General features: G+C 35.6%; 1 protein-coding gene across 30 annotated transcripts in view; it reads left to right on the top strand.

Moving 5' to 3' along the window:
• RBFOX2 (RNA binding fox-1 homolog 2) overlaps nucleotides 1–14368 on the top strand; it is a 294708-nt gene that overhangs the window by 248802 nt on the left and 31538 nt on the right. For 18 of the 30 annotated variants that reach the window (XR_012121583.1, XM_073213828.1, XM_073213831.1 and 15 more), the window contains 2 exons: nucleotides 6902–7048; nucleotides 9674–9727. Coding sequence is in view for 29 of the 30 variants with exons in the window: in XM_073213828.1 (XP_073069929.1) it covers nucleotides 6902–7048; nucleotides 9674–9727 (201 nt within the window). In the remaining variant the exon portion in view is untranslated. The remainder of the gene's footprint in view (nucleotides 1–6901; nucleotides 7049–9673; nucleotides 9728–14368) is intronic. The other 12 variants (XM_073213829.1, XM_073213833.1, XM_073213816.1 and 9 more) reach the window with 1 other exon arrangement.

Raw genomic sequence — 14368 nt, 5'->3', positions numbered from 1 at the left:
GTGAATGTACAAATATTTTGCTAAACTAATATCACTGCTTGTGGTCTCACTGATACATTATAGATTATACAACATTATTGCCTTTCTAAAATACTACAAATTCTGCCCCAAAGTTTTCAGATAAAGGATTAAGGACTTATATCCCAGAAAATAGAGCCAAAAGGCAGAGAGATGGAAAATATGAGAAAAAGATTAGAAAATTAGAGGACTAGTCCAGTAGATCCAATACCTAATAATACAAGTACCAGAAAGAGAAAAAGACAGAATGTATAGGGTAGGAATCATCAACAAAATAAGAAAACTTCCCAGGACTGAAGGACATTAATTTGTAACATAAAAGAGACCAGATTTCCCAGCAAAGTAGATCAAATAAACCCATATTAAGGCATATCACTGTGAAATTTTAGAACACTGTATATATTTAGGTAGTCTACAAACCAGAGAGAATAGAGGGAACAGTAGAGAGCTGCCTTCAAAATTCTAAGGGGATTATTTTCAACCTTGAATTCTATACCTGGTCAAACTATCATGAAAGGTTGGTTTCCTAGATGTTTTCAGACATGAAATCTGATTCTCAAGAAATTTACTCTGCTAAATTGAATTTCCTGTTTTCCTCTTCTTCCCCTTCAGTCTTATAGAGATGAAAATAAGAAATGAATATACCAAGAACACAAAAGGAACAATAAATATTGAAGAAAATGTATAATCCATAAATCAAAACTTTATACCTGAATTAATCCAGAGGTTCCTTAGTATCTCTGATGATGTACTAAGTCTTACTATGATAGAGACTTGGAAAGTAATACTTCATCTTGAATTGCCCAGAGTTCTTTTTCAGACCATAACATTTGTTCACACTGTAAAATAGTTAAAATAATTACATTGTTTCAGAGGGGAGTCAGAAAAAGTAATCTATTTCCCAATTATAAGAATTTTTAAAGTTTGAGTTCATTAAAACATGTAACCTAAATACAAAAATTATTAGAGAATACTATAAAAATCTGTATGCTAACAAGCTGTAAAACCTAGAAGAAATGGACAACTTCCTAGAAAAATACAACCTTCCAAGACTGACCAAGGAAGAAACAGAAAATGTAAACAGACCAATTACCAGCAAAGAAATTTAATTGGTCATCAAAAAACTACCCAAGAACAAAACCCCTGGACCAGATGGATTCACCGCTGAATTTTATCAGACATATAGAGAAGACATAATACCCATTCTCCTTAAAGTTTTCCAAAAAATAGAAGAGGAGGGAATATTTCTAAACTCATTCTATGAAGCCAGCATCACTCTAATACCAAAACCAGGCAAAGACCCCACCAAAAAAGAAAATTACAGACCAATATCCCTGATGAACATAGATGCAAAAATACTCAACAAAATATTAGCAAACCAAATTCAAAAATACATTAAGAGGATCATACACCATGACCAAGTGGGATTCATCTCAGGGATACAAGGATGGTACAACATAAGAAAATCCATCAACATCATCCACCACATCAATAAACAGAAGGACAGAAACCACATGATCATTTCCATAGATGCTGAAATGGCATTCGACAAAATTCAATATCCATTCATGATAAAAACTCTCAACAAATGGGTATACAGGGTAAGTACCTCAACATAATAAAGGCCATATACGACAAACCCACAGCTAACATCATACTTAACTGCGAGAAGCTGGAAGCTTTTCCTCTGAGATCGGGAACAAGACAGGGATGCCCACTCTCCCACTGTTATTCAACATAGTACTGGAGGTCCTAGCCACGGCAATTAGACAAAACAAAGAAATACAAGGAATCCAGATTGGTAAAGAAGAAGTTAAACTGTCACTATTTGCAGATGACATGATATTGTACATAAAAAACCCTAAAGACTCCATTCCAAAACTACTAGAACTAATATCTGAATTCAGCAAAGTTGCAGAATACAAAATTAATACACAGAAATCTGTTGCTTTCCTATACACTAACAATGAATTAACAGAAAGAGAAATCAGGAAAACAATGCCATTCACAATTGCATCAAAAAGAATAAAATATCTAGGAATAAACCTAACCAAAGAAGTGAAAGACCTATACCCTGAAAACTACCAGACACTCTTAAGAGAAATAAAAGAGGACACTAACAAATGGAAACGCATTCCATGCTCTTGGCTAGGAAGAATTAATATTGTCAAAATGGCCATCCTGCCTAAAGCAATCTACAGATTTAATGCAATGCCTATCAAAATACCAACAACATTCTTCAATGAACTGGAACAAATAGTTTTAAAATTCATATGGAACCACAAAAGATCCCGAATAGCCAAAAGCAATCCTGAGAAGGAAGAATAAAGCAGGGGGCATCTTGCTTCCCAACTTCAAGCTGTACTACAAAGCCACAGTAATCAAGATATTTTGGTCCTGGCACAGGAACAGAGCCACAGACCAGTGGGACAGAATAGAGAGTCCAGATATTAACCCAAACATATACGGTCAATTAATATATGACAAAGGAGCTATGGACATACAGTGGGGAAATGACAGCCTCTTCAACAGCTGGTGTTGGCAAAACTGGACAGCTACATATAAGAGAATGAAACTGGATCACTGTCTAACCCCATACACAAAAGTAAATTCGAAATGGATCAAAGACCTGAATGTAAGTCATGAAACCATAAAACTTAAAAAAAAACTTTGGCAAAAATCTCTTGGACATAAACATGAGCAACTTCTTCATGAAATATCTCCCCAGGCAAGGGAAACAAAAGCAATAATGAACAGGTGGAACTATATCAAGCTGAAAAGCTTCTGCACAGCAAAGGACACACACCGAGAGAACAAAAAGGTACCCTACAGTATGGGAGAATATATTCATAAATGACAGATCTGATCAAGAGTTGGCATCCAAAATATATAAAGAGCTCACGCACCTCAACAAACAAAAAGCAAAAAATCCAATTAAAAAATGGGCAGAGGAGCTGAACAGACACTTCTCCAAAGATGAAATTCAGATGGCCATCAGACACATGAAAAGATGCTCCACATTGCTAGTCATCAGAGAAATGCAAATTAAAACCACAATGAGATATCACCTCTCACCAGTAAGGGTCGCCACCATCCAAAAGACAAACAACAACAAATGTTGGTGAGGTTGTTGAGAAATGGGAACCCTCCTTCACTGCTGGTGGGAGTGTAAACTAGTTCAACAATTGTGGAAAGCAGTATTGAGGTTCCTCAAAAAGCTCAAAATAGAAATACCATTTCACCCAGGAATTCCACTCCTAGGAATTTACCCTAAGAATGCAGCAGCCCAGTTTGAAAAAGACATATGCACCTCTGTGTTTATCACAGCACTATTTACAATAGCCAAGAAATGGAAGCAACCTAAATGTCCATCAATAGATGAATGGATAAAGATGTGGTACATATACACAATGGAATATTATTCAGCCATAAGAAGAAAACAAATCCTACCATTTGCAACAACATGGATGGAGCTAGAGGGTATTATGCTCAGTGAAATAAGCCAGGCAGAGAAAGACAAATACCAAATGATTTCACTCATATGTGGAGTATAAAACAAAGAAAAAAGTAAAGGAACAAACAACAGCAGAAACACAGAAGCCAAGAATGAATTAATAGTTACCAAAGGGAAAGGGACTGGGGAGGGTGTGTGGGAAGGGAGGGAGAAGTGGGCAGTGGGGGGAGGAAGGGGGCATTATGAATAGTATGTATAATGTGGGTGGGACACGGGGAAGGCTGTGCAGCACAGAGAAGACAAGTAGTGATTCTATAGCATCTTACTACGCTATGGACAGTGACTGTAATGGGGATCGTGGGGGGGGGACTTGGTGATGGTGGGGGTCTAGTAAACATAATGTTCCTCATGTAATTGTAGACTAATGATAATAAAATGAATTTTAAAAAAAGAAGACAGAAACAAAAGAGTACATACTGTATGATTACATTTTAAAGTTCAAAAACAGCAAAACATATATCGAGTTAGAAGTCAGGATAGTGGTAACCCTTTCTCAGGAGAACTAACGACTGGAGTAGGCTAGAGGGTGCTCTCGGAGTTCCACTGCTTGATGTAATTTGAAGGCTCCATGGGTGTATTTTCTTTGTGAAAAGTCATTCAGCTACATGCTTATGATGTGTCCATTTTTATCTATTTAAAACTTCAATTAAAAAATTTATATTAAATCAGAAGGCTTAAGAATTTTGGAAATGATAGTTCACTTTTCCCACTTGCCCAGTCTCCCTAGAATTAAAAATTTCATACTTTTAAAAAATGTAGGTGTCCACTACAAGGCCAGAAAATTAACCACTCTGACTTCTGACCTTCTTAAATTGTGTTTCAGAGCTATAAAAAACTGTCAAGTACAACAAATAAATAACTCAGGCAACATGCTTTGAGGGAATCGTTCATTAGTTCTTATTTATCCTGACACCTCACATACAATATTACAGATTACATGGACTATATATATAAGTTACACATAAAATTGGCTTGGAGCTAGAATCAGTCTTTTTACTTTTCTCACTGTAATACATTGACATCCTGCAGATCAGATATGGTGGTTTTAAACTTTGAAGTTTTATATGATCCAGCTGTGAGATATAAGAGGAAAATTTGAAGGTGCTTGAATGAGCCTGAGTTGTAATTGATGCTTTATGCTTTTTGCTTTGGTATCCATGATGCTGTTTTAATAACTTAGTGAGTTTTGCCTTTTAATGGAATCTGTTTTGTTTAGTCTGCATTGTGCCCAGATTGATGATTGAAAACCTAATGCTTTCTCAGAACATTGCTTCATAGCTCTTCCCTTTTCTGCTGTTTTTAAATCACATGAATCAATGCACATTTAAGCCATCTGCAAGGCCTGAATGGAATGAGATAAAAAGCCGCCATCACTTAGATTGACATTTGAAAAACTGGTATTCATTTGCAGTTTATTCCTGATTATCCTTTATTTTTTAAAGTCTCGACTTTATTTCAAGGTGGTTGCTAACATCTCTTAGACAAAAGTATCTCTGATTCACAGCTTCTTTTAGTAGACTTTGGGTCAAAGGGAGAGGATCCATTCTGTGTCACCCAGAAGAATCTGTAAGGGACTATGTCTAACTCAGTTGAACAGTAACAACAGCAAGTACCTCTTCTATTTTAAAAGTATCTTGGTTTCATCAACAAGCCATCGGCTTGGCATGCATTTCATAGGGAATAGTGAAAACATAAGGTTCTTAAATTGCCGGATTAATACTTCAAAATAAATGGGTTTTAAATGCCTAGAATATATCATACCTGTTAAATATTTGTCCAAAATACCTCTGAACATAAGTTTTTGGGGGAATTTATTGAAATAAATATATGAACATGTATCTGGGGTGTTGCAAAAGAGATTCATGATTAAGAATGCATACCCAAGAATATATAAAGAACTCATGTAATTCAACACCAAAAAAGCAAATAACCTAATTAAAAAATGGGCAGAGGACCTGAACAGACATGTCTCCAAAGAAGAAATACAGATGGCCAACAGGCACATGAAAAGATGCTCCACATCGCTAATCATCAGGGAAATGCGAATCAAAACCACAGTGAGATACCACCTCACACCAGTTAGAATGGCCACTATTCAAAAGACAAGAAGTAACAAGTGTTGCTGAGGATCTAGAGAAAAGGGAGCCCTCCTACACTGTTGGTGGGAATGTCAAGTGGTGCAGCCACTGTGGAAAGCAGTATTGAAGGGGCCTCAAGAAACTAAAAATAGAAATACAATCCAACCCAGTAACTCTATTTATAGAATTTACCCGAAGAAAACAAAATACCTGATTTGAAAAGATATATGCACCCCTATGTTTATTGCCACATTATTTACAACAACCAAGATATGGAAGCAACCTAAGTGTCCTTCAGTAGATGAATGGATACAGAAGATGTGGTACGTATACACAATGGAATATTACTCAGCCATAAGAAAAGAAATCCTGCCATTTGCAACAACATGGATGGACCTAGAGGGTATCATGCTGAGTGAAATAAGCCAGGCAGAGAAAACCAATACCATATGGTTTCACTCATTTGTGGAATCTAAAAGCAAAACAACACAAAATGAACAAAATAGCAGTGGACTCATAGTCACTGAGAAGTGACTAGTGGTTGCTATGGTGGAGGGAGAGGGGTAGTTGGAGGGGGAGGGGGATAAAAGGGCACAAAAATTCTCAAATCATATATGTTGGTCACGGGGATGGTAGTACAGCATGGAGAATATAGCCAATGATTCTATAACATCTTCCTATGTTGACAATAATTTGCACCAGTTAGGTTGAGGATTTAATAATATGGGTACCTGTTGAACAACTGTGTTGTATACTTGAAACCAATATAAGATTGTATATCAAGTATGTTTCAATTTTAAAAAGTGCATACCCACACTCATTTATACTCTTTCACTATGGATATATACAAATGTAGCACTTATATGTGTACAGTAGATTAGTCAGGGTCCCTAAAGCCTTTCCCCACAGATTTTCTAAATGCACCTTTGCTCTGGGTTAAGAAAGGTTGGGTTTCCCTGTGGTAAAGTTAGCTGAAATTGCATAAATTAGGGAGGAGAGGACAGATTGGTTTCAGAGTAAGAAGCATCTTCAGTTTTTAAGCATTTTGCTATTTTAATGCATTTTAAGTTATCACCCATTTTCCTAATGTTCTACAAATATTCAAATTACCTAAACTTTGTTTGTAAACTATAGCATTTTTGAACATAGACAACATTTTGGGTTTTTTTTCTCTTTTTAAAGACAACTGTAATTTTTGCTTGGAGTAGAGGAGGACTTTAATTATTTTGCATATTTCTCATGAAATAATTATATTTATTTCTCATTCAATGTTGTTTATTTCTTTGCTTAGCAGACAGAAGGGGGAGCACAGACAGATGGCCAGCAGTCACAGCCACAAAGCAGTGAAAATTCAGAGAGTAAATCTACCCCTAAACGACTGCATGTCTCTAATATTCCTTTCCGCTTCCGGGACCCTGACCTCCGGCAGATGTTTGGGGTAAGTCTCTGAGGTCATTTGTGGGTTTTACAATTGAAATACAATTCAGTCCACCAGATGTGTTATTAGGTATTAGTACTTTAGGATAAAACTTCAAATAAATTGAGAAAGATCCTGAGGTAAATCAGTATTTTCATCAGGCTCTAGAAACTTCTCCCAGCACCTAGTCTATTCTAGACGTTAGATTTGCAAGTTCTCACATAAGTTGACCATGTGACCAGTTTGCCTGGGTTTCTTGAGATCTGAGACTTTTGGTGCTAAAATCAGGACAATAGTAATTCCTACCTTTTAGAGTATTATGAATTAAATGAACTAATGTCTGTGAAAGCAGATAGCACCTGTGCTTTGTTTTTACTTTCTTGCACATAACTCAGCAATGTCAAGACCAATATCCGAAGTCAGGTAGGGAGGTTTGTTTTCTACTTCTGATGTGGTCTTTGAGCTGTTTACTTTCCCCTGAAATCACTGCCATAAAAGCAAAGTGCAATAGCAAGGACTTAAGTTACGGAGGTGAATGACTGCTGAGAATCTTCATTTCTCTCTGGTCCTACATGTTGTTGCCTGGTTTAATTTAACCAAACTCTTGGCTTGAATCTAGGACTAAGAGATAATTTTTTTTTTTTTTTTTTTTTTTTTGTATAGTTGCCTAGTGCTTTGTCAGAAAAGCAAATGCCCTTCTTTCTGTCTTGGTTTGGCCACATCATGATGACAAGACCCTAGGACGAAGTTCTTTTGGTGATAGCCAGTTACCTGGATGTGTTTTCTACACTGGGCACAGGCCAAGGTTAAGCTGGGATGCTAATCTGAAGTTCTTGAAGAGCTTTTACAAAGGAAGTGGTAGCCAGCTGCTCTCCATTTCTTCTCACAGAAAAGAGAGCAGCAGAAAACATACAGGGCAGCATGAAGAATTTAGGTCACATTTAAGAAGAAACTTCCCAGGAGTATGAGTTACTAGGTTCTCTATTGAATTATCAGAGATAATATGGAATCTTAATCTCTGGAGGATGCTGTACATTTTTGTCAGCTAGAAGTATGTTTTCTCCTGAGTCAGGGATATAGTGTCCATTGCAGATCTGCCTGGGCCAGTTATCAGTGATTTCTTGAAGTGTATTATGCCCTTCACATAAGGCACTAAGTACAAAAAAATAAAATTTTCCTGGCAAAGGATACTTGTTGCTCTGTTGTCTTCTGCATGGTTAGTACCTATTAGGACAGTAGCATTTTTAAGGAGCAGGGATGTCATGCTGCATCTTATTAGCTCCACAAACCTGACAAATAGTGTCCTTCAGCCTCATGTTCCTTAACCGTTAAAGAAAAGCGATCCTTACAGTAGAAGGATGACAGACATGCGTCAGAAAATGTAGTAGAAAACAAACTCTGAAACGCCATACAAATCTTACTGTTTTAGATAGGCATATAAATAAATTAAATGCCCTCCTATATAAAATTAGACATTTTCCTCTTGAGTTTTCTAATTTTCTGTGAAATAATGAGAAGTCTTGCTCTAGAAAACTTTGGCTCTTAATACATGCTTTTTGATAAAAAATAGTAATGATTCTACCCAATGAGGAAACATGATTTCTGTTTTATTCTTATTTTTGGTTTTTCACGTTTCCCAAACACTGGTTTGAAATCCAAATGAAATAGGTAATTGGTATATGAGTCCAGTACTCAGAGGGAAGTGTGAGCCAAAAGGTCATCAGGTGACTTAACTGCACATCCCTTCAACTCAGTCTACCCAAATGCTGAATATAAAACAGGTAGTTTTGTCACCTGTGTAAACTCTCCTCCAGATGACCACTGTGCTTTGTGCACGCCCCTCTACTCAGCTAGTTAGCTGACTAACAGTAGAATTAGGCTTTGTGTTTTTAGCTTTGTTTAATTTTCCAAATATCAAAATACTTAATTACAAAGCAAAGTTATTTAAAATATTCTTGATCATATTCACTGCAGAAACACTAAATGAATGATTACATACATGAATGTTTTAAGTATTATGGAAAATAGCATACAGCCAAAGAAATGATAGCACAAATGTATTTATTGATTTGGAAAGTTCATAGTATATTAAGTGTAAAAAGTAAAATAAAAGTAATATGTAGAAATATTTCCTTAGCTGGGAGGGCTCTGTGCCAGAATGTTAAGATGATGGGTGATGGGGTTGCAGATAATCTTCAGTTTTCTGTTTTCCCTTTTTCTTTTTGTTTGTTTATATCATTCTAATTGTTTTACAGTGAACATGGTTTACTTTTACAAACTAAAAGAAAGGAGGGAAAGAAAAACAGCCTTCAATGGTAAACTTAGGATTTACTTCTTAAAACTGAGACATTTAAAAAATTAGATGTAGTTAGGAAAATCCCCATTTCTTGTCCACATGAAGTATGTAATAGGGTAACACTGCAAATATCTTCTGGAAAGAGCTTCCACCATAGAAGTGATAATGCATGGGAGTGAATTGAAAAAAGAGAAATTAGTGGCTCAGTGATGAGGAAAAAAGAGATCGGAACCTACCAACAAGTAGAAACATGGATACTAAATAAGTAGTTTAAAGGAAGAAAAAAATTCCGTTTTCAGAAGAAAGTAAACTATATGGATAAATAAGTGTTTTTATTTTTGTTTCTGCAGCAGTTTGGCAAAATCCTAGATGTAGAAATAATCTTTAATGAACGTGGCTCTAAGGTAAGCTCCATTTCAGTATGTGTGCTTGGCTTCTTTTTAGTTTTGTTTTACTTATAAATAGTAAGTCACCAGAAAACAAGCTTTTCTTCAAGCCTGCAAAAAACGATTTTCTTTAAAAAAAAAAAAATGTATCCCAGTTGTCCATCTTGAATTAGATTATCTCTAAAAATAAGTTACCACATGGCCAAACTTTATCCTAATAGTTACGTTGGGTGAGTGATGGGGTGGAAGCAAGAGGAGTTCGGCGGGGCAGAGGACAGCGGTGAGAAGGCAGGATGTACCAGATGCCGGTCCTTTTTCAGACTTAAGTTTGGCCCAAGCTTCTTATTTTAAAGGAAGAGAGAGAAGCCTGAAAAAGGTGAGACCCTATGAGAACTCTTCTCTGGCTTCTGTCAGAATAGTTCAGGTTCTAAAAATTGAACTTTAGAATGACATATGTAGAACAAATGTAATATTTCAGTTATTTAGTTGACTGGTTCTCACTTTTGAATGTATTTTGACAAGGCTTAAACATAGGGAGTAACAACAACTCAGGGCTTCACCATGAACTGATCTTCTGCTTTAAGTTATACCAGATAGGCAGGCTTCAGATGCAGAGCCACTTCAGTTACAAACTCAGTGAATTAGGTTTTTTGCATAATAATGAAAGTAATAAGTGTACAATTTGCTACATGTATTCTCTTCTAAATGTGTTCTATGAAAGATCTTAAATTTTTTATTGGAACTTATTGTCCCCTAATTGCTATTTTAAATTCTCAGTATACATGTCTTAGAATTTTTATGCACTAAAATAAGCAGCTGTGTTTTTAGGAATGGGGAATGATAAAGTCTTACACTTACTGTCAAAAAAAATTTTGATAGAACTGAATTTTAGGAAGTTTTTATTTGCAAGTTTTCTTCCTCCACAACCAATGAAGTACACCCCACAGACACAATCAACTATAACCAGGCTTATAAATACTTACCTGCTATGTTCAGTTCTACTTGCATTTTTAGGTTAGACCAATTTTTAAATTAATTTTCATTTGGCCATCTCTGAACTTTGAAAATAGCCATTGGCTGTGATTAAATCTCTAAGAAATGAAAACTAAATAAAGCAAATAAATGAGTTAATATTTACCTCTCTTCAATTTCCTACTCCAAATTCACCATACTTCAAGAATTAATAACTTGTATCTACAGTTATATATACCTCCTGCCCCCATCTGTACTAATACAAAAGAGTGTAGTGTTCTAATGCTCCTGATTATTATTCCCTTCCTTTATAGAGTGCATCTAACACTAAAAGTGTCTAATCCTGACTATAATAATAATTTGTTAATTATTAAAGAGATTATACTCTAAGCTTCCAGTTTTCAGTTAAAACCAAAAAAGATTAATATGCCTATACAGACCTTTCTTCAGCACTTAACTTGGTAAGTATTTTTAAAGTAAAATATATTCAAACTGTAACCACTAAAACTATACCTGTAATTTCCTCACAATGGATTTTTATTCCTTTGTTGTTGTAATTTGCTTTTATTTTTGGTGACCTTTTTAGATACTAGTGGAAAAAGACAATGTTTTAGAGAAAAGAAGCATATGAATGTAAAAAAAAATGTGAAGATTACTGACTATGCTGTTTATCTAAAACTTGTAGTTTAAGTGGTTTTGGTTTCTAACTAGACTCTAATAACCAGAAGCCCAGTATAATTTCATCAGGCATTGAGGACTTGCTCCTTACCAAGAAAATAATTTGAATTCTTGTGAAGCAAAGGAAATTGATCTTTCTTAAGGCTTCTTTCATTGACTTCAAGGATTTGCCTAGTACCCAAAATTTTTTAATTTACTCTAGATTGCTTCTCCCCTGTAATTTTATTTTAACATGACAAAAGCCTTCCTTTGCCTTTGGGGGAATCTAAAAGTATGTGCTCCTTCTGTCAGCATGATCCAGTGTCCTCACTGTCCCCCTTTGGGCTGCTAAAGGGCAGACAGATTTGTGCAGAATTCAGAATTGCCTTGGAGCTCTGCCTTCAAGGGCTGATAGAAAACCTTCTGTTGTCCTTCGCCCTTAACTAGTACCTAATGTTCTTTGCTGAATTGGGTTCCCTGGAACTGTTCTGAGGCTCATTAACAGATACTTATTTTGAAGTCAAAACCTAGGTTCTTCTGGGATCCACCTGAGATAAATTAATGAGTACTTTTTGTAAATTAAATTTAGTTTCTCATTTCTTTTATGTTTGGGGCTGACTGTAAAATTACATGTCTTGAAAGGAACCAGAGAAACGGAGACTTTTTGTGGCCTACTGTTTAGTTTAAGAGTCAGTCTTTAACAGAGGGCTTTTCTGTACAGAAGTTAGCTTTATTGAATGTTTTTTTTTTAAACAGTAGTGGAAAAACTAGCCACAAAATAATTCTGAGATAAGTTATACTTAAGTCATACTTAAGATAAGTTAGACAGTGAGTCTAGCCTTTCAGCCCAGGGTTTCTGAATATGCCCACACGAACACAGGAGTGAGCACTGTGCCGCCATGCCTGCCCCTTCCCTGCCTGCCATGTTCTGCCTCCGCTTCCGTGGAGGGTAAACTTTCTGTGCTCCGGGATGTCATTGTTCTTTGGCATGGACTAGTTTTCTTTTTTTCCCCTTTGGCCTTCATAATCTGGATTTGGTTTACCTAGGATATGGAATGAATATACATAATTTGCAAGTATATGTGTGCGTACACATATATTAAATTACTCCATGGGATTTTTAAAAATCTTTTTATTCCCTACTCCTTTGTAAAAGCAGATTCAGTTGTCACCCAATTTTCTGTGATTAACGGACACAAAGATAGACTATCCTTTTGAAAATGTTCAGTTACCAGAAGTATGTGGGGTCCTAGGACTATGTTCCCAGGAGAAGGGAGTTTTATCTCTGCTGATGACAGCTCAGGGAGGATGACAGTGAACTGACCGACATGACTGTGAATTTGGGGACATGAAGGTCACTGGTGAGCAGTACAGGGACTAGTGGAAACAAGATACTGAGTTAAGTGATACAAAAGAGAATGGGAAGATTCAGTGATTCCTCTGGGCTCCAGTCTTTATTTTCTTCTTAACCATGAAGGTGAATATTCCAGTCTCCCTTGGTCTTAATTCTCAGAAAGTACTTCCTCATTTCCAACTAAACTTCTGTTTTAGTTTTAAACACCATTTCCTTGTATTTGAAAAGAAGATGTTCAATTAGAATACATGATGAAAAATGGTAATGCTGCCAGAAAATTAACTAATGTACTCAAGTAGAATATAGAAAATGATTATACAGATATGTATAGCTTGATGGATTCTCCAGATATCACTGGTCATGACAAAGTATTAATACAAACAATAAGAAGATAATATATAGGTGGAGTGGCTGTATGTCATGGTTTATCCAGGATAGTCCCAGTTTATACATACTGTCTTAGCATAATTACTAAAATGTCCCTTTCTCCTTCAAAGTGTCCCAGTTTGAACAATAAATGATACTGTCACTCTCCATATAGATCCTTTGAGTAACAACTTTTAAAAGACACCCTATTAAAAACCATTATAAAAGGAAAGCATAATGTTTAATGAAAAGTAGACCGAAAAAAAAAAAAACACAGTTTGTTAAAAGGAATACTCACTAATAATCTCATGTATTTATTTCCAGCCTTTTTCTCCCATATAATTCTAAATAATGGTCACCTAGTTCAACACTCAGGACTCTTGACCTGGCATTCTCTTGAAGTGACTCACTTGAAGTGACTAAGAACTTGTGATTTTCGAAAGCTTATTCCACTGTTGAAATTCAGACTTTCCACCATCCAGTTCTTTATCACTCAACCCCGTAATAGTTTGTTTGTGATAATTATCAAACTTATTAAATAAAGAAATGCACAGGGTCTACCTAACATTTTCCATAAAGCTTTGTCAACAGTTTAGTTTTGGTATAGTTGTCACTTGAAGAGACATGTATTATAAATGATGAGTGTGAAACTCTTCACCTCTTCAGACAGTGCTGATTATTAAGTTCCCTAAAGGACTACAGAATAGAGCATAACAACACTTAGGGAACTTTCTAGCAAATTTTTAGTACATGTGTTCTTAATTCTCTCAGGTGGATTTCTGGAATGATGGAAATCTGGCTTTGGGTTAGGCATAAATTTAAGCTGAAGTTAGGGAAGATAAAGCCTCTATTTTCAATCTTCAGACACAAGTAATGTGCTATATAGTTTCTTGCCTATTTTTTCCCTGGCTTTGATTTCATGCACAAGGAAATTATTTTTTTTTAATATGGTCAAAAGACTGTCTTTGAAATTGCACTAAGGCCTACTTTTCAGGAAAATTTAATAGGTAGTGCTGAGGTAAAATGATTTTCATTATACTTAAAACTGAATTAACAGTGCATGTATTTCAAAAGGGTTTAGTTTATTTTCATTTGTTACCATTTTATGGGTTTTAGTTTTCTTTTTCTTTTATTTATTTTTTAATTTCTGTGTTCTGGCCATACCCAGGAGAACCGTCTGCTTTTGATTTCTCCCTTAAAAGTTACATGGTAAATTTTCTTTCTCATTCTTCTGAGATGGAAAAATTCAAAGATTATACAAATTAAAAAATATTTTTACAATGCTTATCCTATTGCTTGTTATTTATTGC

The sequence above is a fragment of the Manis javanica genome, chromosome 10, assembly GCF_040802235.1.
Source record: "Manis javanica isolate MJ-LG chromosome 10, MJ_LKY, whole genome shotgun sequence".
Lineage (NCBI taxonomy): Eukaryota > Metazoa > Chordata > Mammalia > Pholidota > Manidae > Manis > Manis javanica.
Note: the sequence above shows the minus strand (reverse complement) of the source record. Positions and strands in the feature narration are given on the sequence as shown.